Genomic DNA, 24,913 nt, shown 5'->3' on the forward strand with positions numbered 1-24,913 from the left:
GGGCTGGAACTTCTCTTCTTGAAACCTGGACTTCCACAAAGGCCCTCTCCTCTGTGTGTCATGATCTAAGACAGTGTTTTCAGGGGTTTCCATGCAGCAGCTGAAAGGAGCTTGAGCTGGTTCACGGGCCACTGTAGGGTCCAGAGCTGGGACCGAGGTCTGTCTGCCTATTACCAGATGCATGGGTGGGTGAGACTCCCTCTGGGTCCCTTGCCATATGGTGCTGGATCCCACTTCTCCCACAAAGGCACTTTTGTCTATGGATGGATGCCAAAGCATTGTTAGTGCAGGAGTAGAAAAACAGGAGGTATCTTATTCCACCATGATGCTGATATCACTCTCCTTTGAATTACAGAGATTCAAATTTGACTCAGTTTTTCAGGAGCCTGCTATTTGCCTACAATTCTCTACAACCTCAGACTCTCCCAGACCCACTCTATGAAGGACATAGAAAGAATGTTCTCAGATCTACTTACAAGGGCCAGGCAAATAAAAGCCAACAAATTGGTTCTGGTCATTCTGCTGGGAACAGAGGGCAGTGGACGTCTCATACATTCTGGTTTGGAAGCAAGACTTCTTGTTCTCTGTGGATGAATAAACAACAAGAAAAGAGAGCCTGTGGTAGGTAAATACATGCTTGATTCATCTGAAAAGTTCATTTCCTCCCCTTCAACTTGAAGGTTAGTGTAGGGAGAGAGCACGGGTAGTTTCCACTGTTCACCTTCTCCCTTAATATTCAGAACAGAGAATCAGTTTTATTTTGGGTGGCAATTCAACAAACTAAAAGATAAAATTCCTAACCCTTCTTGCAGATAAGAGTGACCAGACCAAATTCAGGCCAATGATGTGTGACAAGAAGTATGGAGTGGGGGTTTGTGGAGGCTGCACAGATGGAACTGACATAGATGGGAGGGCCAGCATTAGACACATGTGACACCAGCCCACAGGTGTTGTAGGTATTATCTCATATACACCTGACGATGTTCCTAGAAAGCTGTTTTTAGCACCATCCCCATTGTGCAGGTTGGGAGACTGGGGAGATCTTGAGAGGCACAGTGGCTTTTCCAGGACACAGAACTGGTAGGATAAAAGAGGTGTGACTTCAGCTCTGTCTCCTCAAAGCTGGCCACTGGTTCCACTCCCAAGGAGCTGTGGGGAGGGTGGTGATGGATATTTGTGTACAGTGATGGAGATGACATGGGCAAGGAGGGAGAGTAGCCAACAGCCTAGCGGGGGCTTTGGGTGGGTCTGATTGAAGGAAGGGGCCAAGTAATAGAACCTTGAAGAAGTGACCTCACTTCCTTGGTGACAGCCCCAACAGAACTTATAAGTCTGGTTACCAGGCACCCACACTGTAACCACAGCCTCCTGTCCAGTTCATTTGAGTGGAGACACTCGACACAGCAGGATGTTCTCGTGTTGTCCCGTGACTTTCCGAGGCTCTGGCCCCCGGAAAGCCAAGAATGAGAGCATATTAAGTCGCTTTAGACATTGGCTCAGCCCTCACCTCGAATGTCTGTGGCCTTTTGGCAGGAGGAACCATCAGGTAACAGCGTAGCCCAGGGCAGGCCACTCTAGGTCAGGCCACAACTGTGATCCCAAATGGACAGCCCCACACCCCTTGACCCTCATTGTGTGTGTGTGTGTGTGTGTGTGTGTGTGTGTGTGTGTGTATGTGGGAGGTGGAGTTAGAGAAGGTAGTATGAGGAGGAACCACCCTGAGCAGGAGCAGGTAGCTAAATGGTGGAGATCTGGTTGTGTGTCATGTTCACACTGAAGATCTTGGCTGCAGGAGAGGATGGTGAGTGCTGGGGACCAAGCTCTTCTACCCACATGTGAATCCCAGGCCATCGAGGTGTCATCACATTCCTTCCCTGATGGAGACTATGCAGATGCCCCTCTGTGCCTGAACTGTGGTGGGGTTTCCCTCTGTGGCGAAGTCCAGGCAGGCCCCTGATGCCTCCTGGCCTGACTTCTGGGCACTGTCACTGCAGAGCTGCACCCAAGTGATGGTTGAGGAGCTGGTAGATGGTTTCCAGTTCGCCATCTCCCTGGAGAGGACACAGGTGCACCAGTCCATCAATGAAGAGGGCTGGTCTGAGGTGAGTGTGGGTGCAGAGGTGTCTTCATACCCAGGACTCTGAGAGGACCAAGGCACTACTAGAATGCAGACTCAAATCTGAGTCTCCCCTGGAACCCCCCAGGGTTTTCTCATTAGAGTGTTCCACAGTCCCACTCCCAAAGGAATCTGGACCTCCACTCCTTCCCACCAGCTACACAGGAGGGTAGAAAGTCACCTCAATCCTCCCGCTGGTTCACCATGATGTCATTGAGTGTATGTACCTCCTCCTCTCCCTCAGTGTGAGGATGAGTCCACCGTGAATTTCAATGAGGCCTGCAGGATGCGGGCCCTCCAGACAGGCATGATGGAGAAGCTGACAGAGTCCATCGCACCAGCTTTCCTGAGGAGGAACATCTCTAGCTTCACCACCTTCATGGTCAACTACTCGGCCTTAGACACATCCCACCAGGTCCTGGACCAGCTGTTTACTAGGTGAGTGGCCACTCCCTCCTCAGCACAGTGGTGACTCTGCCCCCTGCCAGCTGTGTGTCCTGGGAGTGTCACCAAATCTCTCTGAGCCTCAGTTTGCTCCTCTGAAAAGTAGGGTGGGAGAGGATAAATTTCATGGGGATCTTGTAGGAACTAATGGGATCAGCCATGGCGGGTGCTTACCTGGTGCCTGGCTCTGCAGAGAGGGCTGTGGACGTGCTGTGGTTGTTCATGGTGTTTATTTCTCTCTTCCCCGTGAAAAGTAGTCTGCCTCACCCATCTCTGAGATGCGGCCTTTCTGAGTTTGGAAAAGCACATGGAAACCACCCTGTCAAGGAGTTGGAGATTCCATCCAGCTGGTCCTGGTCCTTTTCCTTGGGGTAGCCAGTCAAGGATCTCTGGGGCAGCAGAGAGGCCCTAGGCCCACTCAGGTGTCTGGGATGGTTCTGGGTGGATTACATTCATTCAACCATGTAGATTAAGCACCTACTGCATGCAGGACATTTGGAGACAGTAAACCCAGTGAATGAAGGAGACACAATGCGTGGCCTCAATTTCCATCTGAGAGTCAGACATTGACATTAGACATCATTCGCAGGTCTTGTCATCCACCGTCCATCCCAAGGGATGCCCTCATAGCCTCCTTTACATCTGGAGGCATCTCCCCTTATTCCAGCCAGGAGGGCAGAGCGCAGGACCACCTAAAAAAGTGAGTGGTCTTTGGGTCCAGAAGGACGGCCTCCTGTCTCTAAAGAACAAGCTGTGGGGGGAGATGGAGGCTGTGGCTGAGGGGAGCCTGTCAGAAGCCGCATCTCACGCATCTTTTGATTCCCATGGGAAGGCAGAGGTCCGGTGGCTTCCACTCCAGGAGGACAGGAGTCAAAGAGCTATGGATGGGTGCCAGGACCCCTGGGAACCAGAGGGGTGGCTGGGCTGAGTTCTCCCCTAGAAACCCATTCCCACCACAGACCCATTTTAATCTGCCTCCCCTTCTCCACATCTACCTCTTCTGACCACCGCCTCCAGGCCCAGAACAGGAGGTGTGTGAGCAACCTGGTCACAAATCTGTCTCAGTGCTCAATCCAGTTGCACAAGTGCATGGAGGGCTGGGGTGGGCTGTGTCCCAGACCTTCAGGAGAAGAGTGTCAGTGGGAAGAGAGTCACAACAGACTCTGTGTCAACCTGCTGGATAAGCAGGCCTGCCACTGCCAGGACAGCCTCACAGGGGTCAGGGCTGCCATGTGGCTCTCACCTGGATGGAGAGGGGCAGGCATAGGGCCCAGTCCCAAGCCAGGGTGCCTTGGGTGAGAAGTGTGGAGGGAAAGGCCAGGCCTCTGACTCTGTTGCCCAATTGCCTCCCCCAGTGCCATCTCTTCTCTGGTGGGAACCTGCCTGGACCCAGGGCAGGATTTCTGGGAGCTCCTGCACTATCCCTGCTTCAGCATGAAGCTGGCCTCTCTGCATCTCAGCTTGCCTGGCTCGGGGCTGCAGGGCCACGCCTACCTTCTCCAGGTCCAGCTGGAGCATCCACGGCCCATTGAGGCAGAGCTGGAAGGTGAGGCGACTGCAGTCTGGGAAGACAATTTGCAGAGTGTTCAGAGGCTTGGTTCACTTCAAGGCAGTGGGGTCTTTCCTGGCTTTGACAGGCACAGGGGAAGTCAGCTACTTGAGTGACACTGTTTCTTTCTCCTGCTGCAGTACCATCTCCAGAGCTCCCTCCAGCTCCAGCGCCAGAGCAAGGGCCAGCTCCACGGCTAGATCCAGCTCCAGCTCTAGTTCCACCACCTGTGCTAGAGCTGGAGCCAGTGTCACCTCCATCAGTCCCTCCAGGGCCAGAGCCACCACCAACATCAGCTCCAGCCCCAGTGCCAGCTCCTGAGCTGGAGCCAGCTGGACCATTGGCTCCAGGGAGAATCCTCCCTCCACCTGGAGAGATAACAGCAGAGCCAGATCCAGCCCCAGAGCCCGCCTGCCCCTGGGACGTGACCACCAAGAACCTGCTGAGGGAGGAGAAGCCTGACTTCTTGGAGTTCCCTCCCCGGCTGGTGGCAGAGCAGTTGACACTGATGGATGTGGTGAGCAGCGGGGCTCTCAGGGCAGGTGGGGCAGGCCTTCCCTGTGCCATCAGCTGCCCCAGACCTGCCATTTCCTGATCCAGAATCCCATGATCTCGGTCCAACCTCTTGCTTCCCCACTTACCCTCATGTGACCTGAGCAGCCTTCTTAACTCCCAAGCCTTTGCTGTCCTCATGTGGACAGTAGGGATGGACTCTGAGAGCAGCTGCCGTGCAGAGTGGCTGTGCAGGTGGATGAGGTGGAGCAGAGAGGAAGTTGGGCAGAGTCTGCGCTTTGGTGGGGGAGGGGAGCACACTGAAGCGCTGTCTCGTCCTTGGGTAGTTCACTCATTTGCCCAGGAGGCCTCAACAGCCTCAGCACTAATTAGGCACCTCATGTGTACATGACTACAAGGCAGACAAACAAAGCCCCTGGTTGTTGCTGCCTTGGGGGAATGTGCATCTGAAAGAGGAGTCAGACCCCAGGATGGTCAGAATGGGTGGAAGATGCCCCTAGAGATGGTCAAGCAGGAGCCGAGTTCTGGTGCTTGGAGGAAGTGAGACTGGGCGGCGAGCAAATGCCACTTCCCTGCGCCACAGTATCGGTTCCTGGGTCATCCTGTGCTGGGTGCCCTCAGGGGACACAGGCAACACCCAGGGACTCCCACAAGCCTCAGGCCACATTCTCAGCTTCCTGAGCTCCAGCTCTCACCACTGACCCAGCCTGGGACTGGGGCTGCAGATGCTGAGCTGGGCTGTGGCAGGGCTGGGTGACACTCCCTGTCCTCCCCAGGAGCTCTTCAAGACAGTGAGGCCCCACGAATTCCTGGACTCCATCTGGTCCCAGGGTGACAACAGGGGCATTGAGCACCTGGCACCGACCATCCATGCCACCATGACCCACTTTAACAGAGTGGTCGAATGTATCATCACCACCTGCATTGGGGACCCGAGCATGACGGCCCAGGACAGGGCCAGGGTGGTGGAGCTCTGGATCCAGGTGGCCAAGGTAAGATGTGGGAGGCCCTGGGAGCCCCTCTCTGGAGTCAGGGGAACTGCCCCTTCTCCTTTATCAGCTCTCATGTTTGAAGTCCGTGGTCTGAGCCTTTGCACAATCCTTAGGCCCCTCCTGCCAGGCCTCGATGACCTGACTCCTGGTCCCAGTGGTGGGAAGCTCACCCCTTCCTGGGCTCCTTTCTTGGCTTGAGCTGAAATCCTCCTCCCTGGAAGTATTCCTCATCAGGTTCCAGCTGTGCCTTTCCCGGGTTCCCTGAGCTGCTGTCTCATCCAGGACAGGAGACGTCAATGAGGCGACAGAAGCCAGAGGAAGCAGGGCTCCAGCTCCCCCTCACAGCTCATTCTCTTCCCTTCCCCAGGAATGCCAAGGCCTGAGGAACCTTTCCTCTCTCCATGCGATCTTCTGGGCTCTGCAGGGCCCCTCCATTCAACGTTTAAAAGAGACGTGGAGACAGGTGTCCAGGTGGGTAGGCCTCTCTCCATGCGAGCACCACCTGGGTGGACCAGACACCCCCCACAGGGCTGGCATTGCCCTTCAGTCAGTTGGGACCTCCTGGGAGACAGCAAACCCTGGGGATAGGGTCTGACCTGGTTGGCAGGCTTCAAGTCTTTCTGAAAACTTAGGCCAGTGGTTCTGCCTCAGGAATCAGTTTCCCTAAGTGACAGATCATGGCTTGAACCAAATTGAAGATTTTCAAGTGTTTGCAGCAACAGAACTCTCTGTCCACGTGAAATTAAGACTGTTTAAAACACATCTGCTGAGAAAATAAGAGAATGGAGGCCCCAGGTGACAATAGGAGAGCCCCCTCCCCAGTCCCAGACACCTCAGGGCTCAGACGACACAGTGAAAATGCTCATCCAGGCTGTCTGGATCTTCTGGGTTTTCAAACAAAAGGGATTTACCCTCAAACCACTCCACAGTGTTTCTTTCCTTTTTTCCCTCCTCAGGAAGAACTGTCAAATAGTTAAAAAGATCTTCCAAACATGCCACCGGGAGAGCAGGAAGCTTCTCAAGGAGGTGAGTGGAGGCTGGAGATCTGGAAGGACGGGAGGTGAGGTGGGGAGGGACCAGGCAGGATGTGCTTTGGTAAGTTTTTCACTTAAGGTTCCCCGAGAAATAACGGTCTGTCTTGTCCAGCTGGACAGGAAGCGGGGGTGTGAGCTGCAGGGGCAGGTGGGGACTGTTTGGGGCAGGAGGCCTTGGTCACGGGATACAGTGGTGTCGCCTGGACTGTTCCAAGAGGTGAAGAGCTGGCAGAATGAGCAGGTGTCTGGCTTCCATGCGGACCCATCAGCTGGCCCTCATCATCCTCCAGGCTGGCGGGTGGATGGAGTGGGTGGGGGTTCCTTTCTTCCTAAAGCAGCCCAGTCTGTCCTCAGGAAGCCAGGCCCCTGCTGCTCCTTCTGTCTTCACTGCAGCTCGCAGGGGAGGGCACTCTGCCTGCCCCAGGGATGGGCACTGTGAGGTCACACAGGCCTTGTGGACACAGGGGCTGCACAGCCTTGGGCCAAATGGTGGATCTGGGACAGAACTGTGTGCTCTCTGGGACTGTGCACTCTAGCCCGATAGTGGTCACTGCTGACAAACCAGTGAGTCTCCCCCGGTGCCTTGTCGACAAGGATACGCCCCAGATGGCAATGAGAATTATCGAGGAACCTACAGATTCTTAATGGACCTTCCTGACAGATTCTTAATGGCCTCCATCGAGGCCCTGGCAGGAGGGGCCTAAGGATTGTGCAAAGGCTCAGACCACAGACTTCAAACATGAGAGCTGAGAAAGGAGAAGGGACATTAGAAGTTTCCAAGTGAAAAAGGATGCAAATGTCACCATTACACAGTGCCGTGTTCAGCCCCTACACTGTCACTCAGATATGGCACACAGGGGTCCCCTTCCTGAGTGAATGAAGGAGGAGTTCTGTGCAGGGACCATCCTGAGGGGATCCTAGGGAGCTGAGGCCTTTGGCATGGCCTCACGTCCAGCCTGGTGTCAGAGAATCCCAGGGGGCTGGAAAACACAGAAGCCACTTGCATGGGACCCCGAGACACCTTGTGCCTCTCCATCCATGGCTCAGGTTGACTGAGGGCCTCAACACACCCCGAGAGTCCAGAGGACAGGACATTGGTCAGAGGTGTGTCTGGAGGAGGAGTGAAGGCCGGGGGCCAGGGCCTCTGGCTGGGAGGGGGAGCGGTCTCCTCTGTGGGCCCCTGAGCAAGTCACTGCCCCTCTGTGGGCCTCGGTCTCCTCATCTGGGAAATGGAGGGAGATGATCTGTGGTGCAGGCCTCACAGGGGTGATGAGGTACAAGGGGGAGAGGAATGTGCAGGAGCTTTGTGCTCCTCCTCCTCGAGGGGGGAGGGGACAGCACTGGTGACAGTCAGATGACACTGAGTCCTCAGGGGACCCTGGGAGGCATGGGGAGTCCTCCTCACACTTTCCTGATGAGGAGAGAGGCTTAGGGGCCTGGGCAGGCCTGAGGGCACAGAGGAGGGAGTGTTGGAGCTGGGAGTGATCTAGAATCAGGGCACCCTGGAATGGGAGCAGCCATAGACACCAGATGTCCAGGGTCCAAGATCAGGGGCCTGGGAGACATGGGGAAGGGAACATGGCCTCCCTGAGCCTGTCCTTGACCCTGCAGGAGGTGATATCTGTGAGGGCCACCCTGCAGATGGACCCCCAGGGAGCCCAGGAGAGACAGCAGCAGCAGGTGAGGTGGCCTGAGGGGGAGGATCCAGGTGTCAGAGGAGGGGTCACTCACCTCACGGCTGGAGGCCTCCCTAAGAGAGGGGTCCCTCCTCCTCCAGCCCAGCTCCAGGAGCCCAAGAGCCTGAAAGGCCTGCCCTGGAAGTGACCAGGAGGAGGCCTGGAAGGGCTGGGCCCAGGATGGGTTAGGGAGGGGAGGGGCAGGGACCACATACCCTGGGATTTGCCAAAAGCCGCCCCTGGGAGGTGACTGGGGAAGTTGGGTGGTCCTGGAGGGGGTAACTGGGGGGACGCCGCTGAGGGTCCTAGGCTGTTCTCTGTGGGAGTCTGTGGTGGGCAGGAGGCTGGGGTGAAGGGATTTGGGGGAGGGTCCATGGGGGCACCTGAGAGGTGGGACTCATCTCACCACTCCCACCCTGATTTCACAGGGTGTCGTCCCCTTCCTGGGCATGTTCCTCTATCACCTGAAGCTGCTGGACATTGGGATGGCGGATGATCTGGAAGTGAGTGAGCCTGGAGGTGGGGCCAGGGAGCAGGATCCTGAGGTTTGGGAGGCGAGAGCCCTGCACTGGGACCTGAGCTCTCAGTACCTGGCAAACCTCCTCTCATGAGAGCCGCAAGACCACCCCTGGGAGCTGGGGAGTCAGGCCCATCTTAGCAATGTGTGAATAGACACTCCACATAAGCCCCCCACCAGTCTACCTGGGCTGGTGAAGCTCATAGCTGCCTGCCTGCAGAGCTGCAGGAGGCTGTGTCTGAGATGGATTCAGCCTCCCCCTCGGGCCCTGCCCCTGGGGGAGTGCCATCAGCCCCTGCAAGTGAGGAAGCACTTCTGTGTTCCAGCTGTCCCTTCCTCCCTGAGGCCTCAGTCTCCCCGTCTGTCATCAGAGAGGGTGTGCTACATAAGGTCTCTGGCCTCAGCTCCCCTGTCCCTCCTGCTCTGGAGCCCAGAGCCTGGCCCAGTGTCAAGTTCTCTTTGTGGAAGGTCTGCCCTCTGCTGGGCCCTGACATTCCTGCAGCCTGAGAAGGGGTGGGATGGGGGTTGGTTATGGGCTTAGGGGGCTGCTTCTGATGGACATTGGCTGTCTCCCTTCCAGGGAAATCGGGTCAACTTTCAGAAATGGTGTGACGTGAGCAGCTATGGGGAGGGTGGGGATGTGGAAATCAGAGACCTCCCCTGGCAAGACTTTCTCTGGCCTCATCCCTTGGGTCTTACATTTATTGGGAGAGTCAGATCCACAAAGCTGGGCATCCCATCACGTTGGCGGGTGCGGGAGGGGCTGGCATCAAGGACACCTTCCTGGATGAGGAACTAATTCAAGCCAACTGTGAGGACAGGCAAGTCCTGAATGGAGAGGGAAGGAAGGAGGGTTCCCGAGTGAGCACAGACCCCAGACCAGATCCTCACTCCGCACAAGTCCCTGGCAGCGTTCCCCACCCAAGCCCTGTCTGCATCCTGTCCTTCCTCCCAGAAATACAAAGTCATTAGGAGGATCCAGCTGCTCCAGCAGGCTGCAAATGCATATGACCTGGAGCCTGATGAGCGATTTGGGGCCTGGTTCCAGGCCATGGAGCCCATCAGTGTCCATGAGAGGTGAGGGGGACAGGAGTTGGGTGAGGGCAGGGCAGACTCTCTCTGATGGCCAGCTCCAGAGCCTGTGGCCTGGCTCGCTGATCAGCCACAGAACTCGTAGCGTGGTGACCCATGGGGCACCAGGACTCAGCTGCTGGCAGGCTCTGGGAGGGGCACCTGAGGTGTGGCTCCTGGTAGCTCACAGGCCACTCTGTCCTGTAGCTACTGGGTCTCCTGCCAGCTGGAGCCCGCACACCAGAAGGCGAGCAAAATGCGGCTCTTCAGGAGAAAGAGGAACCGGACATCCTGCAGTTCAGGGCCAAGTGAGTGTTGGGACCAACAGCGACTGAATCCAGGGGCTCAGTACAGCTTCGGGCTAAGCATGGGCCTGGATCCCAGCTCCACTGCTGAGCAGGCCTGGGACAGGCCGCTCCCCTCTCCTCTCTGGGATTCAGTTGCATCCTCTGAAATGGGTGATGCTAAATGATGCCTCCTGCATCAGGGACAAACGAGGTGCTGTTGATGGACTGAGCACTCGGTACAGGGTTTGGATCAGAGTGCAGGGGAACAGGGAGTTGTGCCATGAATCTCAGGAAGGATCCCCAAAATAGTCTGTTTCTTCTCTTCAGCCACCATGCCCTTGGTGATGAGCCGTCACACTCTGGAGACCACAAGTGCAGCTCCTCCTGACCAGCAGGGACACTGGCGCCCTCGGGGTGCACCGGGCCAGCTCTTCCCACCCTGAGTGAACGAGGACATCCTAAGACTTTCCCTGGTTTCCCCTAAATCCCCAGAGGGAGGGCACCACCCCCTCCCTCTCCCTGACATCACCACGCCAGCCACTGTTAACCCATTGGGGAGGAGTGATATTATTTCTTTAATAGTAAATGGTAGATTTGACTCTTACATTATATCCTGTTTCTGTCACAGCCTGGGTGTTGTGGTGTGGTTCTTTCACTTCTTATGCTCATGTAAATGAGACACAGAATCTCACTTTCCTCCTTGAATTAAGAACTTGTGTATGGTCACAGCTTATTGTATGTGGGAGAAGGGAGGAGGGCCAGCCTCCTCCCTGGCTACTGAATGAAACCCTCAAGTCCCCCTTCCTCAGAGGACAGGTGGATTTCAGTGTGGTTCACCTGGGCCAGGAGCAGAGACAGCCCCTCAGATCTCCCTGGATGTAGAGGTTGGAGGGACTTTCCCAGGCAGAGCAATAACCACTGAAATGTGGGTGTCTTTCAAATAGCACTTACCAGGACCATGTCCTTCCCCAGGACAGTGGCTGTCTTTCTACAGCTTTCCAGGAAGAAGGAATGTTTTTTGCTTCTCTTGTTGAGGTTTCTTGGATCAGATATTGGAACTTGCCGTTTTCTAATCAGTGTCTGGATTTGCATCAACACTAAATGAGGAAAAAATGTAAAAAGATAAAAGTTTGCATGTGGAACGGACAAGGACAGAGGAAGACCATGTGCAGATGGACTAAGGGCCGACAGGACATCCCCATCAGGCCGCCTCTAGGGCTCCCTGTTCACCCTTCGCCTAGACTGGAATCCTCCTGGGACCCTGGCCCATGCCCGTGGAAGTCCTTTTCCTGCTTGTTTCATGTCACTTGATGATGAAGTGCTGCTGTTCACGCCCAACTCGAGAGCTTTGTGGATCAGATAATACCCAGTTCATAACAGTCATCTCAGACTGTCCCATAATTAGGTATTTAGTCCCAACCAGCACCAAGTAGCAAGAAAGGTGCCATTTCTCAAAAGGAAAATGGATATCTGCATGGTTTTGTTTTAAAATCCTAGGTGCATGCATTGTCATGCTCTTGTGGAGGGCTGCCAGAAGATCCCGAAAACAGCCCTAAATGCCAAAGACCTGCTGATTCATATGGCCTAAATGGTAGAATAGCTTATACTGTACCCTGGACCAGCTTCAGAGACTTCTTTTGCTCTGAGCCCCATTTGAAACTCAGTAAATATGCAAAGTAAATCACTCAAATGAGACACATATTGGCTCCAGAACCCAAAGAGGCCCACAAAGCATTGGATCTTTTTTAATGTTAATAGGTGGAAGATACATCAACTTAACTTTCACATTGAAGGAGGGATCTCAGTATGCCCCAGAACCCTAGAGCCCTACAAACCCACCAAGTCTTCATGGGGTTTATCTCCCACTTATATATCTTACTAAAGCTTCCAGGGTATTTGCTACTTCCTGCCCAACAAATCTATTAGCATGATTTCATGGATTATTTAGCCTCGATTATGACAGAGAGGGCTAGAGCTGAAAGCAACAGTGAATGTTTTGTTGACCCGATGATGTGGAAGCAAATTACTTCTTGGTTGATGTAGAGAGAATAAAGCATTTGCCAGAACAATAGTTACACACCAGTTTTTAGAGACTGTGCTGTTTTGCTCCAGTAAGGAGACTACATCTGTAAAAGCAGCAGCATTTAGGATCACCACCTGATTAAGTGTAGGAAAATCTGCTACCACTCTCCAAAACCCCACTACCATGCATACAGGCCAAGTCAACACACTTGCATCTCTCAAGACTTGCCTGGTGGCATTACTCTCCACAGACTTCCTCAGGGATGCAATATTGCTTTTGATTTATTATTTTGGTTGAGCAGGGCAATTCCAGTGGTTTCCAGTTGGTCTTTCCTATTATATAAGCCATTGTTCTACAGGCAGGGAGCCAGTGTGAAGAGTCTGCTAGTTTGCAAATGTGTTCTTGAGAACTATAAATTCAGGTAAAATTTAGATACAAAGAGAATTCCTATTGGGTTGTATGTGTGGACCCACTGGGCCCACTGTGAGAAGGAATCAGACCAAAGAACTATTTATCATCTAATCTCTATCAATCTCCACTCTGACTATTTGACCAAAAAGCATTTGGGATCCCCAGGAATTAGCATCAACTCCAATTCTATCTTAGTCATTCCAAAAAGATCTGGCTGTTTCCCTCTTCCCATGCACAGATATCTTGGTAAAGGGTCCCAGGTCACTTTCAGAAGGGCAAAGAGGAAGATTTACAGTATACTATGTTGGCAGGGTTATAGCATTCTTCCTCAAAGGGACCCCACTCATATCTCAATTTCGAATATCTATTCCTGCACCAGTACCAAACTGTTTCTATTAATACAGCTTTATAATGTGTCTTGAAAATTGATAAGGCAATTCCTAATATATTCAAAGATTGTTTTGGCATTCCTTTTTTTTTTTTTTTTGGAAGATTGGCCCTGAGCTAACATCTATTGCCAATCTTCCTCTTTTTTCTTGAGGAAGATTGTCCCTGAGCTAACATCTGTGCCAACGTTCCTCTATTTTGTGTATGGGATGCTGCCACGGCATGGCTCGATGAGCAGTGTGTAGGTCCGCGCCCAGGATCCGAATCCTCGAACCCCAGGTCGTTGAAGCAGAGCGCAAGAACTTAACCACTATGCCACTGGGCCGGCCCCATATTTTGGCATTCTTATATATTTGCTTGTCCTAATGAATTTTGGAATCCATTTGGCAAAATCCACACACACAAAAATTCTATTAGCATTTTTATTGAGATTGTTTGGATTTATAAATTAATTCAGGGAACACAGAAATTTTTCATAACATTAAGTTATCCCGTCAGTGAACATGATATATCTACTTATTTGGCCATTTTATATCTTTTATTAAATTCTATAATTTTCTCAGTAGAAGTCTTGTACATTTTTGTTAGTTTTAGTCCTAATCGGTCTCACATAAAAAATTTAAAACTTTTATGGACTCACATTCTCATCCAGCTATTTCCCTTTCCACTTTATAGCCAAACATCTTGAAAGAGTTGTCTACACTACATGTTTCCATTTACTCATCTCACTTCCTCTTAAACATAAAGCAATTTGGATTCAATGAGCTCCACTTCATCAAAACTGCTCAGTCACTGATGACACACACAACTTTAAAAATCCACAAGTTTTTTCCTGACCCTTATCTTGCTTGATTTTTAAAAAATTTATACGTTTTCACTTTCAGTTTCCAGTTCTGCTCGTAAGGAGCTTGGAAGTTACCGCTCCATCCTGATAACAAGTAAAAAGCTGAACAGACTGAAAAATCAACAAACAACTATTCTTGGATCCATAAGACAGGGGAGGACACAGGGTAAACTGCTGCCCCCAAGAGTAGAGAGATGGACAAGCAAATACAGAGAGCCGCAGCTTACCAGAGCAGAGACTCGTGTGCAGAAACCACCTCCAGGACCAGTGCCAGGGTAGGAAAACCTGAACTGTAATGGACAGATTGGTGAAGGCTCAGTGTGGACAACTCTGAAAGTTAAGAACTCTGGGGTGATCCAGTCATAGAGGGGCCCCCAGAACATTGTGAGATTACCTCCAGGAGCTTGACTAGGTTCCCACAGTAAATATCTGAGAAAAATCCCCTTGTGCTCCTGGCAGGAGGAGGGGAAAAGGAACCATTCACTCCAGAGCACTCTGTTCTTCTTAACAAGGCCCACCCTCAGGGAAAACTGCCTAACAAGAGCTTAACCTACTGGAGTATTATCAGAGCCTAACTGACCTAGGGGAGGGGAAATACCCAACTCCAGCCCACTCTAGCCATCCTGTCTCACCTAAGGGGGCAAAAAAAACCCTGAGAAACAGTCATGAAGTTCACAGTGCAGAGGCGTAGGCTCACTGAAAAACTGAGACCTAATCTTAGGACTATAGAATGCTTCCCCTCCCCAACACCTCACTGCCACATCACTAAAGGCCTATTTACAGCAGTTCCTTTTACCCAGTGCATCATATACAGCTATCAAGAAAATTTACCAGGCATATACCAAAACACAAAAAACATAATTTGAAGAGACAGAGTAAGTATCAAAATCAAACATGGCAAGGATGTTGGAATCATCAGACTGGGAATTTAAAACAACTGTGATTAATATGCTAAGAGCTCTAATGGATAAAGTAAACAGCATGCAAGAACAGATGGGTAATGTAAGCAGAGAGATGGAAACCCTAAGAAAGATTCAGAAAGAAATGCTAGCAATAAAAATCACTGTAACAGAAACGAAGAATGGCTTTGAGGAGCTTATTAGTAGGCCAGACATGGCTGAGGAAAGAATCTCTGAGCTAGAGGATATATCAATAGAATCCTTGAAAACTGTAGAGCAAAAAGAACAAAGACTGAAAAAAAAAAAAAGAATATCCAAGGACTGTGGGACAACTACAAAAGATGTAACATATGTGTAATGGGATTACCAGAAGGAGAAAAAAGAGAGAAAGGAACAGAAGAAATATTTGAAAAAATAATGACCAAGAATTTTCCCAAATTAATGTCAGACACCAAACCACAGATCCAGGAAGCTCAAAGAATACTGAGCAAGATAAATGCCCCCAAAAATTACACTTAGGTATATCTTCAAATTATAACCAAAAATAAAGAAAAAATCCTGAAAGTAGCCAGAGTATAAAAACATCTTACCTATAGAGGAACAAAGAGGAGAATTACATCTAACTTCTCAGAAACCATGCAAGCAAGTAGAAAGTTGAGTAAAATATTTAAAGTGTTCAGAGAAAAAAACCCACCAACCTAGAATTCTATACTCTATGAAATTATTCTTCAAAAGTGAAGGAGAAATAAAGACTTTCTCAGGCAAACAAAAATTGAGGGACTATGTTGCCAATAGACCTGCTCTGCAAGAAATGTTAAAAGAGGTTCTTTAGAGAGAAGGAAAATAATATAGGTCAGAAATTCAGATCTACATAAAGAAAGGATGAGAGTTGAAGAAGGAATAAGTGAAAGTAAACCAAAAACTCTTATTTTTCTTATTCTTAATCTATCTAACAGATAACAGTTTGTTTAAAATAACAATGTATTTGATTATGTACACTTACGAATATGTATGCTTATGTGTGCTTACATATAAGTGAAATGAATAACAGCAATGATACAAGGGATGGGAGTAAGGAATTAGGATTATTTTGTTATTATAAAATACTTATGCTACCCAGGAAGTAGTATAGTGTTATTTGAAAATGGACTTGGATTAGTTGTAAATATATATTGCACTCTAGGGTAACCACTAAAAAAGTTTTAAAAAACTGTAACTGATATGCTAAGAAAGGAGAGAAAATGGAATCATACAAAATGCTCAATTAAAACCATAAAAGGCAGAAAAAGAGTGGAAGACAAAAACAGGAACAAAAAACAAAAGAAACAGGGGCCGGCCCAGTGGCGCAGCGGTTAATTGTGCGTGCTCTGCTGCGGCAGCTTGGGGTTCGCAGGTTCGGATCCCGGGCGCGCACCAACGCACCGCTTGCTAAGCCATGCTGTGGTGGCGTCCCGTATAAAGTAGAAGAGGATGGGCACGGATGTTAGCCCAGGGCCAGTCTTCCTCAAGAAAAAAGAGGAGGATTGGCATCGGATGTTAGCTCAGGGCTAGTCCTCCTCACAAACAAAAAAAAACAACACACAAGAGAAACAAATAGAAAACAGTAATGAATATAGTAAGTATATGTCAGCTATATCAAAAAACACTTTAAATGTCAATGATCTAAATGTACCAATTAAAAAACAGAGAACGTCAGAAGGGATCAAAAAACATGACCTAACTATATGTTGTCTACCAGAAACCCACTTTCAATACAAAGACACATATAGATTAAAAGTAAATGGGTAGAGAGAAATATACCATGCTAACAATAATCAAAACAAAGCGACAGTAGCTATAGTAATCTCAGACAGAGCAGACTTTAAAGTAAGGAAAGTTATCAGAGATAAATAAAAGCATTATATAATGATAAAGGGGTCAATTCTCAAAGAAAACATAACAATTCTGAACGTGCATGTGCCTAACAACAGAGTGTCAAACTATGTGAGGCAAAAACTGATAGAACTATAAGCAGAAATAGACAAATCCACTATAATAGTTGGCGACTTCAACACCCCTCTCTCAGAAATGGACAGATCTAGCAGGCAGAAAATCAGTAAGGACATAGTTGAACTCAACAGCATCATCAATCAACTAGATATAATTGACATCTATAGAGCACTTCATCCAATGATAGCAGATTACACTTTCTTCTCAAGCTTGCATGGAGCATTCACCAAGATAGACCACATCCTGAGACATAAAACACCTTAACAAATTTAAAAAAATAGAAATCATACAATGCCTGCTTTCAGACCACAATGGAATTAAACTAGAAATCAATAATAACACTTTACATGTTTTAAATTTACATAATACACTCTTTGTGATGTATATTTCTATGGATTTTGACAAATGCATAGAACTGTGTATACCATCACAGTCATGATCCAAAAAGTTTCATCACCCCAAAAATTCCTGCTTGCTGCCTCTTTGTGATCAACCCCTCCCCACACCCCACTCCTGGCAACCTCAGATTTGTCTTCTATCTCAATAGTTTAGCCTTTCCCAGAATGTCATATAAATGGAGTCATACAATATGATGCCTTTGGGTTCTAGCTTCTTTCACTTAACAAAATACCTTTGAGATTCACACATGTTGTTGCATGAATCCATCAGGGTTACTTTCTCCCTTGTGTTGCTAAGTAGTATTCCAGTGTATAGATATACCACAAACTGTTGATTCATTTATTCACATTTGAGTTGTTTCCAAGTTTTAACAACTAAAAATAAAGCTGAAATAAACATGCGTGTACAGATTTTTGTGTGCACATAAGTTTTTAGTTCTCTTGGGTAAATATTTGGGAGTAAGACTGCTACTCCCATATAAGAATAAGTAAACATATAAGCACTGTATATGTTTAAATTTGTTTGTTAAAAAGACTATTAAACAGTTTTTCAAAGTGGCCATACTGTTTTATAGTCTTATCAGCAAAGCATGAGGATTCCAGTTGTTCCACATCTTTGTCAACACTTGGTAGTGTCAGGATTTTTTTTTTTACCTTCTAATAGACGTATAGTGGTGTTTCATTGTGATTTTACTTTGTGTTTCCATCATGAGTATTGGCATCTTTTCATATGCTTATTTACCATCAATATGTCTTTTTGAGTAAAGTGTCAGTTCAAAACTTATGTTTATGTTTTTTGAGTTATTTCTTGTTGAATTTTGTGAATTCTTTATATTCTGAATAAAAGTCTTATTTTATTGAGGTATAATTGATATATAACATTATATTAGTTTCAGGTGTATAAAATAATGATTTGCTATTTGTATATATTGGGAAATGATCACCACAATAAGTCTAGTTAACATCTGTCACCATGCATAGTTACAAAATTTTTTCTTGTGATGAGAACTTTGAAGATTTACTCTCTTAGCAACTTTCAACTATGTGGTACAGTATTAACTATAGTTATTATGCTGTACATTACATCCCCACTACTTATTTATTTTATAACTGGAAATTTGTACCTTTTGATCTCCTTCACTCACTTTGCTCACCCCCCACCCCTCAACTTTGGCAACCAGCAATCTGTTCTCTGTAGGCATGAGCTTGTTTTTTTGTTTGTTTTAGATCCCACATGTAAGTGAAATCCTACAGTATTTGTCTTTCTCTGTCTGACTTATTTCACTTAGCATAATGCCCTCAAGGTCCATCCATGTTGTCATAAATGGCAAGATTTCATTCCTTTTTATGGCTGAATAATATTTCAGTGTATATATACACCACATTTTCTTTATCCATTCATCCATCAGTGGACACTTAGGTTGTTTCCATGTCTTGGCCACTGCAAATAATGCTGCAATGAACATGCAATGAATATGAAGTCTTTTGTCAGAAATGAGACTTCTAAATATTTTCTCTCAGTCTGTAGGTTTATCTTTTCCTTCTCTTAACAGTGATTGTTTCAGAACAAAAAGTTTTAATGTTTATAATTGCTCACGTTTTGGCAGCATTTGACATTGGCTTTCTCATCCTTCAAGACTCAGTTTCAGGAGGCCTACCTGAATTAGGCTCCTCCAGCTCCCTTATCTTAGCAAATTTCTATCATATTACCCTATACATTTTCTTTATGGCACCTCTCACAAACTGTAATTATTTTATTCATTTATTATGTTTATTATCTGTATTCCCCACTACATTATAAGCTCCGTGAGGAATGGGGGCTGCATCTGCTTTTTCACTAGTACTATCAATGACTAATACAGCGCCTGGCAAATAACTATGGAAAGGAAGGAAACAAGGAGAGAAAGAAGGAAGGCACAAAGGAAGAAAAGGAAAATCTTGAAGGAGAGGTCCAAGATTATTCTGAGAATTCAACTTCAAGAAACTAGCTAATTGTTATGATTTAAATGGAAATAGAAAATACAGGATTGAACAGCAACTCCCCACTTCCAGCCCACCCCCCATCAGCCCTTGGCAACCACCATTTTACTTTCTGTTTCTATGAGTTTGACTACTTTAGATACCTTATATAAGTGGAATCATGCAGTATTTGTCCTTCTGTGACTGACTTATTTCACTTAGCATAATGTCCTCAAGGTTCATCCATATTGTAGCATATGATAGCATTCCCTTCTTTTTTAAGGCTGAATAATATTCCATTGTATGTATGTACCACATTTTCTTTATTCATTCATCTGTTAATGAACATGTAAGTTGTTTCCACCTCTTGCCTATTGTAAATAATGCTGCAATGAACATGGGAACGCAAAATATCTTTGAGATTCTGTTTTCAATTCTTTTAAATAAATATCCAAAAGTAGGATGGCTGGATCATATGGTAGTTCTATTTTCAATTTTTTGAGGAACCTCATACTGTTTTCCGGAGTGGCTGCACCATTTTAATTACCATCAACAGTGCACAAGTGTTCCAATTTTTCAACATCCTTACCAACACTTGTTACTTTCTGGTGTTTTGACAATGGACATCCTAACAGGTGTGAGGTCACATCTCATTGTGGTTTTGATTTGCATCTCCCTGATAATTAGTGATGTTGAGCATTTTTCGTATACCTGTTGGCCATTTGTATGTCTTTTTTTTTTGTGAGAAGATCAGCCCTGATCGGATGGCACCCTAACATCGGATGCCAATCCTCCTCTTTTTGCCGAGGAAGATTGGCCCTGGGATAACATCTGTGTCCATCTTCCTCTACTTTATATGGGACACCACCACAGCATGGCTTGACAAGCTGTGCGTCGGTGTGCTACCAGGATCCAAACCTGCAAACCCTCGGGCCGCCGAAGCAGAGCACGCACACTTAACCGCTGCGCCACCGGGCAGACCCCTGTATGTCTTCTTTGAAGAAATGTCTATTCAAGTTTTTAGCCCACTTTTTAATTGGTTGTTAGTTTTTCGGCTATTGAGTTTTATGAGTTTCTTATATATTTTAGATATTAACCCCTTATTGGATAACTGGTTTGCAAATATTTTCTCCCATTCTGTAGGTTGCCTCTTCATTCTGTTGATGGTTTCCTTTGCTGCACAGAAACTTTTCAGTTTGATGCAGTCTCACTTATCTATTTTTGCTTTTGTTGCCTGTGCTTCTGGTGATATGTAAGAACAAACCTTTTAGCAAGGTACTCCCGGCTCTCAAATTCTGGCCCCAGCCTGCCTTTCTTCTTGGAGCTTCACCATCACCCCACTGCACAGCACAGTCCAGGCCACTGCACCACTCCCAGTCCCTGAGAATGCCATGCACGTGCATGTATCTCTGCATATTGTCCTTTCTTCTTGGAATATTCACCCTCTGCTGTCTACCCAGCAGGTGCAGTATTACCAAAGTCTCTGGTGGCTTTCCTGATCCTCTTCCTCCCAAGGAAGAATTAGTTGCATTCAGCTTTGTTTGGTCCCCTAGTGAAGTATGTACTAGAGTTGTTTACAAAATTGTTTCCTATTCTAGACTATATCCCAGAAATTAATATCTACCAGATAGTGTATGCTATTTTTTAAATAAATTTGGTCATTTTGTCTCGATTTCTTTATCTATAAAATGACAGTGCTTTTAAATTTGCTTGTCAATAATAACCAGCTGAAACTCATTTTTGAAATACAGATTCTAGGCTCCCTCCCATAGATTATGATTGCAGGGTTCCAGGAATTCATATTCGAAATGACCTCACTATGTGATTCTTATAATCAGGTATGTTTAAGAGAACTGAGTTAGATTACTCTAGGGCCCTACCCTGCTCTAAATTTTTTCCTTTTTTTGTCTATAATTTCTTACGGCATAGAAGAGAATAAAAGTGAAGGACAAAGGTGAAGGGCATGTTTTAAGATGACTAGCCGGAGTTTTGGTAACTGACACCCATCCCCTCTCCTTCAGTCCTTATTTTCAAGGGCAATTTTGAAATTTTAAGCCTGGTAAACATGTGGAAATATGATTAGAGTAAAGAGAAAGTAAGAGGAGAAACTGATTCGATGTATATATAAATTACAAAAATACCTTAGACAATTTTCCATCAATAATCAAAATAACACCTTACACCGGTACAATGCTTACAACTTGCAAAATACTTTCCACTTCCTTTATCTTTTTTACACTTTATAACCACACTGTAAGTTCAGCAGGGAAAAGCAGGACAGCAATCATTATTTCCATTTTATACAAATATTTTTTGAGTGCCTATGTCATATGAGGAAAAAATAGAGTATTTCATATAGAAAAAGGCTATGATCTTCTATGCGTCTAAAAGAGGTAAAGTTCTCAAACTGTATATGCCCAGGTAAAGAGTTATTGGACTGAGTTGGAAAGATATATTATCCAGATATTTCAAGGCCATCGAAATCTTTTTTTCCCACCACCTATGCAGAGTTATTTAGGGAACTGCTATAAATGCCCTCTTGACTTTTCAAATTTGAAATAATTTCAGAATTACAGAAAAGTTGCAAAAATAGTAGTTTCCATATACCTTTCATCCAGCTTCCTCTAATGTTAACATTTTACATACCACAGTACAGTTATCAAAATCAGGAAATTAATATTGGTACAATACTAGTGACTAAACTACAGACTTTAAACATTTTTCCACTAAGGTCCATTTTCTGATGCAGGATCTAATCCAGGATCCCACATTGCATTTAGTTGTCAAGTCTCCTTAGTCTCCTTCAATCTGAGATAGTTCCTTGGTCTTTCTCTCTCTTTCGTGACCTTGACACTTTGGCAGAGATACTGGTGGAGTTATTTTGTCACATATCCCTCGATTTGGGTTTGTCTGATGCTTTCTCATGTTTAGATGAAGGTTATGCATTTTTGGCAAGAACACCACAGAAATGGCATTGTGCCCTTCTCAGAGCATAAAGTCAGGAGACATGGTGGTCTCTGCCAAGTTTCTCCATGTAATTATTCCCCTTCCCTTGTCATTAATAAATATCTTAGGGGAAATACTGAGACTATGCAAATATCCTGCTTCTCCTCAAACTTTTACCCACTAATTTTAGCATCCTTCAATATATTTTGCCTCTGATAATTATCACTATGGTGTTTGTCTAATGAAGATTTTCTTTCTTCTTCTTCTTTTTTTTTTTTTGGATATCTGATCTTATTGGTTACTCTTAGAAAATTTCATTTTTGACTGGACTCAGACTTAGAGGTAGAAGCTCTCAGGACAGCCCCCGTCTCTTGGCAATCTGTTCCTGGTGTTTTTCTTTGGCCTCCTTCACTCTCTTGGCCAAAAGTTCAGCATATTCTGCAGCCTCTTCCTTGTTTTTCTTAGTACACTGTTTCTTCAGAGCAATAGGCCGCCGTTTGTGTTGCAGGACACGTGGAGTAACAAGATGCTGAATCCTAGTGGATATTGACAGACAATGTGAAGGATCATCACACTTTTGTGAGGCATGGAAGGGGATGGGCAGTGGAAAATTTTTTGGAGGGAGCTGAGGAATTAGAGTTCCTTAATATCATTTGCTCCTCCTTGTGAGTCCCATTCTTATTACTAAAATTTCACTTTCTGGCATTCAATGTAAAAACTCTGGTGTTAGACACAAGGTGGCAAAAAAAAATTATGTTGCAACGCAATGGGCTTCTTCAGTAACTTCCTGATCTGGTTCTATATTCTCAGACCAAAGGCAAATTGGCTTCCAATAATTGTCAAATTTGCTCCAATCTACTTTCATCTGAGAACTTTGTTTAGAATTCCTCTCTTTTCTAATGTAGTTTCCAAAACTCCATGTACAGTCACTGCCACACTTGACATTTTTTATATTTGGCTACCAAGTTCTCTAAAGCCCTACCTCAGTGACTATATAGTTGGAGTTCTAAGACACTATTGGAGAAAGCCTGTGTAAATGATTTACTATTGCATAACACACACACAAACAAGTTCCCATTTTAGGGCAGGAAAGTCTTTATTGCCTGCTACCCCACCTTGATTCAGCCAGTTTCACTTTCTCTGAGGTTTGTTATTTCCAACCCCATTCACAGTCAAACTGGAGCAGGACTCTTCCAGTTGTAATTGGCTGAAATTCACTTAAACCAGTTTAAGCAAAGACATGACATTGTATTATAAGGATAAATTATGATAAATAATTCAAAGATAGGGAGCAGACTCGACCTTCTCCAAGGACTGAGATCAGGAAGGTAAACTCTCAGGAAGGAAGGCAGCTGTCAGATCCGTGTCTGGTGTGTCAGCACTGCTCCAGGAAAGCACGGACTCTGCAGTCACACTGCTGAGTTTATTCCAGCTTTAGCCCTTCCTTCACTCAGTCCAGCTTCTCAGTTTCCTTACCTATAAAGTAGGGATAACAGCACCAACCTCGCAGAGTTACGACACTCAGAACACGGAGTGACGTGGTAAGTGATCTGAGAGTATTCTTCTTCTACAACACACCTCTCAATCTCCACATGCTGCTACCAAACATGGCAGCCCTAGCCTCAATTTACAGGTTTCTTAGAACAGATCAGCTGTCTGATAACTTTCTCAATCAAGTGTAAATTCTCAGGACAATCTGACTGGTCCAGACAGGGGTCAGGGTTCATCCTTGCTAAAGCCAGAGGCGTTAAGTCACCTAACACTTACACACCTGCTGAGGCCCACCCCTAAACGTCTGTGGATATTTCTCAGTGGTGGGGGATCACAAATCAAAGCTAAAATCCCCCCTCGAAAAAAAAAGAAAAGGATTTTCCAGTACTTCTCTCAACTCACTGCTATTCTGTTCTTCCATAGTCACAAAAAGTCCTGATATGAGTAACTTGCTCAGTATCATATAGCTAATAATGAAGCTGTGGTTCAAAACTAGGTCTGACTCCAAATCCAAAATTTATTTTCACTAAACAATGCATTAGAGTTGTTTATATTTATTGAGACCATACTAAGTAGGTGACCCTGTATTTAACCAAACATTTGAGATGCAAGACTTCGAGTACTTCAAAATTAGGTTTCCTGGGTTTTTTTCCTAATTTTTAATTTTTAAAAATTGGGGTATAGCATATGCACAGTAAAGTTCACAAAATTAAAATGTTCGACTTGATGAGCTTTCTCATACATATGCACTCATATCCACCCAGATCAAGATATGGAACATTCCCATCATTTTATAAGCCTTCCTTATGCCCCTTCCAAGTCAATACCCATGCCCAGAAAGGTAACTACTATCCTGACTTCTATCATCATAAATTAGTTTTGTTTGTTCTTGATTTCATATAAATGGAATTATATAATATGAATTCTTTTGTGTCTATTTCACTCAACATAAATTATTGTTTGCAGCAATTTATTCTTTTTTATTGCTGGGTAATATTCCATTGTATGAATATACTTCACTTTGTTCCAGTTTGAGGCCAAAATGAATCAAACTGCTAGGAAGATTCTTATACAATGCTTTTAGGAGACACCTGCATTCATTTCTCTTGGATATACACTCAGGAGTGAAACTGCTGAATTATAGGATAGGCATAAGTTTAGCTACAATGTACACTGCCTGTGAATTTTCCAAAGTGGCTGTAACCAATTTACACCCCCACCAGCAATAATACTTTCAGTTGCACTATAATCTTTTTTTAAACAAGGAAAATAATATAATCAGTCTATTGTGCTAGTCACATTTCTTAGTTCTGCAAACGTATTTTATTTGAGGCTCTTTTGTTGCTGGTTACAAGCAAGGCTTAGTT

At 46.1% G+C, this 24,913-nt stretch overlaps 1 protein-coding gene and 2 long non-coding RNA genes across 6 annotated transcripts in view; 2 read left to right on the forward strand and 1 right to left on the reverse strand.

Moving 5' to 3' along the window:
* Positions 1-24,913, reverse strand: part of LOC147911381 (uncharacterized) — a 49,448-nt gene that overhangs the window by 17,048 nt on the left and 7,487 nt on the right. Inside the window, exons 2-6 of the long non-coding RNA XR_015551222.1 lie at positions 11,151-11,296; positions 4,055-9,669; positions 2,298-3,311; positions 1,834-2,051; positions 477-584 (exon numbers count right to left, since the gene is read on the reverse strand). This is a non-coding gene — a long non-coding RNA (uncharacterized LOC147911381). The remainder of the gene's footprint in view (positions 1-476; positions 585-1,833; positions 2,052-2,297; positions 3,312-4,054; positions 9,670-11,150; positions 11,297-24,913) is intronic.
* On the forward strand, positions 541-8,935 carry LOC147911382 (ral guanine nucleotide dissociation stimulator-like). Of its 4 annotated transcripts, XM_087428169.1 has the most exons (10): positions 2,005-2,102; positions 2,361-2,554; positions 3,150-3,260; positions 3,916-4,106; positions 4,250-4,626; positions 5,399-5,614; positions 5,982-6,085; positions 6,571-6,640; positions 8,260-8,328; positions 8,753-8,935. In XM_087428169.1, exons 1-10 carry the CDS (start codon positions 2,010-2,012, stop codon positions 8,933-8,935), a joined length of 1,608 nt encoding a protein of 535 aa, XP_087284295.1. In that variant the 5' UTR covers positions 2,005-2,009. The 4 variants fall into 4 exon arrangements, with proteins under 4 accessions (XP_087284292.1, XP_087284293.1, XP_087284295.1 ...); XM_087428166.1 differs by lacking the exons at positions 8,260-8,328; positions 8,753-8,935 and adding an exon at positions 541-621 and having other exon boundaries at positions 1,995-2,102; positions 6,571-7,087; XM_087428167.1 differs by lacking the exons at positions 8,260-8,328; positions 8,753-8,935 and adding an exon at positions 560-625 and having other exon boundaries at positions 1,995-2,102; positions 6,571-7,087.
* Positions 9,664-10,826, forward strand: LOC147911383 (uncharacterized). Its single transcript, XR_015551223.1, has 3 exons — positions 9,664-9,918; positions 10,120-10,220; positions 10,527-10,826. It is a non-coding gene; the product is annotated as an uncharacterized LOC147911383 (long non-coding RNA).

The sequence above is a fragment of the Ceratotherium simum genome, unplaced genomic scaffold (assembly GCF_057802395.1).
Source record: "Ceratotherium simum simum isolate JZ-2026a unplaced genomic scaffold, ASM5780239v1 HiC_scaffold_43, whole genome shotgun sequence".
NCBI lineage: Eukaryota > Metazoa > Chordata > Mammalia > Perissodactyla > Rhinocerotidae > Ceratotherium > Ceratotherium simum.

Excerpts from the sequence above, each read along its gene's own strand:
- LOC147911382 (XM_087428166.1), top strand. The coding sequence starts at position 2,010 with ATGGTTGAGGAGCTGGTAGATGGTTTCCAGTTCGCCATCTCCCTGGAG. Across the intron at positions 2,103-2,360 it reads ATGAAGAGGGCTGGTCTGAG|TGTGAGGATGAGTCCACCGT; the intron begins GTGAGTGTGGGT and ends CCTCTCCCTCAG. Across the intron at positions 3,261-3,915 it reads GCGCAGGACCACCTAAAAAA|TGCCATCTCTTCTCTGGTGG; the intron begins GTGAGTGGTCTT and ends TGCCTCCCCCAG.